This window comes from Cebus imitator, unplaced genomic scaffold, assembly GCF_001604975.1.
Source record: "Cebus imitator isolate Cc_AM_T3 unplaced genomic scaffold, Cebus_imitator-1.0 Scaffold12, whole genome shotgun sequence".
In the NCBI taxonomy this organism is placed as follows: Eukaryota; Metazoa; Chordata; class Mammalia; order Primates; family Cebidae; genus Cebus; species Cebus imitator.
In genome coordinates this window covers 8,145,543-8,150,107 of record NW_016107327.1, presented here as the reverse complement: position 1 = coordinate 8,150,107, position 4,565 = coordinate 8,145,543, and the positions used below count along the sequence as shown (strand labels likewise).

The following is a 4,565-nucleotide window of genomic DNA, read 5'->3' as shown; positions in this document are numbered from 1 at the left end:
AAAAAAAAAAAAAAAAAAAAAAAAAAAAAAAAAAAAAAAAAATATATATATATATATATATATATATTTATGGTTTTGAATTCTTTTTTAAAAATTTAAATAGATTTTTATTTTTTTGTAGAGATGGTGTCTTGCTGTATTGCCCAGGCTTGTCTGTAATCCCAAAGTGTTGTGATTACAGGCTTGAGCCACTACGCCCAACCTTGTTTTGATTCCTTAGACCCCTTGTATGGGTCATGAAGATCTTCAGGGATCCAAGAGAACTGTTGAGATCTGTTTGTATAGAGGAATCAGAACTCTGTTCTCGTGGCTGGGCATGGTGGTTCAGCTACTCGGGAGGCTGAGGTGGGAGTATCACTTAAGCCCAGGAGTTTGCGGTTACAGTTAGCTATGATGGCACCACTGCACTCCAACCTGGGTGACAGAGTGACACTCTGTCTCTAAAAAGAAAGAAGGATGTGGCTGGATGTGGTGACTCACGCCTGTAATTCCAGCACTTTGGGAGGCTGAGGCAGGTGGATCATGAGGTCAGGAGTTTCAGACCAGCCTGACCAACATGGTGAAACCCCGTATCTACTAAAAAATTCAAAATTCCTATCTCCCTCACAGCTGGCTCTGCATGGATTACTCTTTCTCCATTGTGAGTCCCCTGTCTTGATACATAGGTTCTGTTTAGGCTGCAGGCAAGATGAACCCATTGGGCAGTTGCACTTGTTTTGATTCAGGAGGGTCCAAAGTCCAGTATTTTGCCCACTGGAAATTACTCATAACCATTCTTGTTGGTAGTCATTCCATTATTCTAGGAGACACACAGGGAATTGCATTTTTCAGTTTCTATGTAAAGGTACTAATGTTTCCTCCTTGCCTTAGTTCAATATTGGATAACTCACCAACAAAGACTGGTCTCTTCCCCCACTCCCCAAGACTGGTCTCTTTAGGAAGTTGGTGCACAAGGTCTAAAGATAAGATCTAAAGAAAGGCAATTGTGATTTCAACTGGCTTATCACACAGCCAGGTCAGCTAATGGAAAACAAATCTAAGTATCTAAGGAGAGATAAGCAGAAATGTTATAGGCAAGCAATTCAATGGGAATGAGGAAGTGATACTTGGACATGCTAAGTCAAATGAAAAAAGTGACCCCTGGCATGTTGTTTAACTGGCACTTCTTAAGGTTTCTTTTCAAAATGTCATTAAAATGTTATATGTTTTTGTTTTTATTAGTAAAAAATTTTAACACAGTAACAGATGCTTAGAAAAATTCAGAGTATGAGGCTGGGTGCACTGGCTCACGCCTGTAGTCCCAGCACTTTGGGATTCCAAGGCAAGTGGATCACCTGAGTGAGGTCAGGAGTTTGAGACCAGCCTGACCAGCATGGTGAAACCTTGTCTCTACTAAAAATACAAAAATTAGCTGGGTATGGTAGTGCACACCTGTAATCCCAGCTACTCAGGAGGCTGAGGCAGGAGAATAGTTTGAACCTGGGAGGCGGAGGTTGCAATGAGCCAAGATCGTACCATTGCACTCCAGACTGGGTAACAGAGTGAGACTCTGTCTCAAAAAAAAAAAAAAAAATTTAGAATATGTGAGTATAAAGTGAAGGTTGCTTTTCATATCCTCATCTATTCATAAACACCAATACCACTTCCTCCTTTAAAAATTTGTAGTTTAGGCCAGGTGTGGTGGTTCATGCCTATAATCCCAGCACTTTGGGAAGCCAAAGTGGGAGGATTGCTTGAGTTCAGAAGTTCAAGACCAGCCTGGGCAACACAGCAAGACCACATCTCTATAAAAAGTAAAAAAAAATTCACATTTAAATAAGTAATAAATAAAGTTTGTAGTTTAGTGCGTTTTCTCTCCACTCTGTCGCCCAGGGTGAAGTACAGTGGCATGACCATAGCTCACTGCATCCTTGACCTCCTTGGCTGGGTTCAAGTGATCCTCCCACCTCAGCCTCCCCAATAGCTGGGACTACAGGCGCACACCATCATACCCAGCTAATTTTTATACTTTTTGTGGAGTCAGGATTTTGCCATGAACTCCTGGGCTCAAGTGATCTACCTGCCTCAGCTCCCAAAGTGCTGGGTTTACAGCAGTGAGCCTCTGTGCCTGGCCCATGCATTCTCTCAAGACCTTTCCTAGGCTACTCTTCTCTGCTGCCATCTATACATGTGCCAGCTTAAGCAGATGTTGAGAGGAGGAAGCAAAATGACAATCATTTAAAAAAAATTCCTATTGTGCCTGGGTGTGGTGGCCCACACCTGTAATCCCAGCACTTTGGGAGGCTGAGGATCACCTGAGGTTAGGAATTCAAGACTAGCCTGACCAACATGGAGAAACCCCATCTCTACTAAAATACAAAATTAGCTGGGTGTTGTGGTGCATGCTGGTAATCCCAGCTACTCGGGAGGCTGAGGCAGGAGAACTGCATGAACCTGGAATGTGGAGGTTGTGATGAGCCGAGATCACGCCATTGCACTCCAGTCTGGGCAACAAGAGCAAAAAACTTCGTCTCAAAAAAAAAAAAATGTTTATTGTATGCCCTCCCACCTCTAAGTTTTAGCCGAATTGTAAATTAAGAATTTAGAACTAGAAAAATTTTGTAACAGTGGCATGTACTCCTGTTAACAACATAAAAGCAATCATAGCATAAGCAATTCTCAAGATATGAACAGTGAACTTATGGGAATGGTGATAAACTACCAGAATTTTGGCACTTTTAGGGTATGACTTTGATGATAGAATAATACTTACTCCCATAGTAACTGCTCTCCCTTTTTTTTCCACCTCCACCAGGAGGGTGCACCATTGTTAACTGAAAACCACTGGCTGGGCATGGTGGCTCACGCCTGTAATCCTAGCACTTTGGGAGGCCAGAAAAAATTAGCTGGGTGTGGTGGTGCACTCCTATAATCCTAGCTACTTGGGAGGCAGAGGCAGGAGAATCGCTTGAACCCGGGAGGCAGAGGTTGCAGTGAGCCGAGATTATGCCACTGCACTCCAGCCTGGGCAACAGAGTGAGACCCTGTCTCAAAAAAAAAAAAAAAAAACCCAAAAAACAAAAAACCCAACAACCTGATAGCCCCCTCACCTGTCACACAACGCACGTCCATGGGGAATCTGGCGCTAAACCATTTGAAGATGACCTGCTTCTGGGTCAGGGTTTCATATGAAGCAGAGTAGCTCCCTTGCTGCAATCTACTGAAAGTCAGCCCTCAACACAAGGGCTTCTAAAATTTATATATATATATATATATATATATAATAAAACCATTGATATGAGTCAAGGTTTTTATTAATAGTAGAATTTCCTGGGTCCAACTGTACTGCTCACTAATCACCTACTAATAGCAACCCTGAATGACCTTAATACAAAGAATGAAGATGGTGATTGGAGCCAGGGAGATATTTATCCTTCCTGGCCTAGAAGGACACTTCAAGGGGCCCAATGGAGTTAAAAGATGGCTTAAGTGGGTACCTTGTTTCTCAGGGATGGGTCTGCCCCTGCTTCTAGGAGCAGCGCAACTGTTTTAATGTTTCCGCTGAGCACTGCCACATGGAGCGCTGATGTCCCATTCTAAGAGAAAATGACAGTGTGTGTCAGGACTGAATTCATAACCATTGGCATTCAGCATTGCTTCCATCATAAATCATCTGGGTGATAAGATTGTAACCTCAGGCCCTTAAGCTTCTTTATCTTGCCTTGTACTTTTCAAAGTCACATCAACCCCTAGTATAGTGTCCTTGGATACACAACTGATGTTCAGTACAAATATTGCTGATGTTCTCTTACAAGTGAAATAAGGAATCTGGCTGAGGGGGCAGATTCCTTATTCATGATCACTCAGTCAGTTTTACATACTTTGGAACTTGCTGCAGAAAAAACAACAATGCTGTGCCAAATATTTTTGTTCTTCAAGGACAACACATACAGTCTTTGTAGTTTTGGTGAGCCACTTCCAGCAAGGCTGGAGGAATAGCTGCTTAGCCAATGGGCTGACTTGTCAGAACAGCTACAGATACTCTGACCACTCAGGCAGGCAAGACTGTGACTGTGGAGCTTCAGGGCTTAAGAGGAAGAGTATGTGGGTGAGGCGATGCCCTAGAGCTTTGAGTTGGAGCATGTCTGAGCACAGAAGGGTCTCGTAGATGAGCTGTTAATGTTTTATGACATTTACTGCAAATATTTATCAAAATAAGGAAGCAGCTAAATCCAGCATGTAGCTGGACCAGGGAGGGGAGGGGAGGAGACTATAACAAAACTAATATAAGAACAGTGGGCAGTCACGTGACATTGGTTCTAGAGGGTACATATGCCTATAAATAGTACCTAAATGCAAACTTAGTTTCCTAATTAATTATTCATAATAAAAACCACTCTGATTTTGTAAAAGAGTAAAATATCATACCCAGAGAAAAATTCCAGCACAGTAGCATTTTTCTATGGTTGCTTTCAAATATGTATAATTCACTACTCTTGTAACAATTTACTTGTCTAAATCTTAGCCAATCTATCAACTTCACCTACATGTAACATGGGTTGAATTTTTTTTTTTTTTTTTTTTTT

At 41.9% G+C, this 4,565-nt stretch overlaps 1 protein-coding gene across 3 annotated transcripts in view; it reads right to left on the bottom strand.

Annotated features, from left to right (window-relative positions):
- ANKRD29 (ankyrin repeat domain 29) overlaps window positions 1-4,565 on the bottom strand; it is a 59,439-nt gene that overhangs the window by 6,865 nt on the left and 48,009 nt on the right. For 2 of the 3 annotated variants that reach the window (XM_017498595.2, XM_017498605.2), the window contains one exon: window positions 3,477-3,575. The exons of the other annotated variant lie outside the window; for it this stretch is intronic. In XM_017498595.2, coding sequence (XP_017354084.1) covers window positions 3,477-3,575 — 99 coding nt within the window. The remainder of the gene's footprint in view (window positions 1-3,476; window positions 3,576-4,565) is intronic. 3 annotated transcript variants of the gene reach the window in all.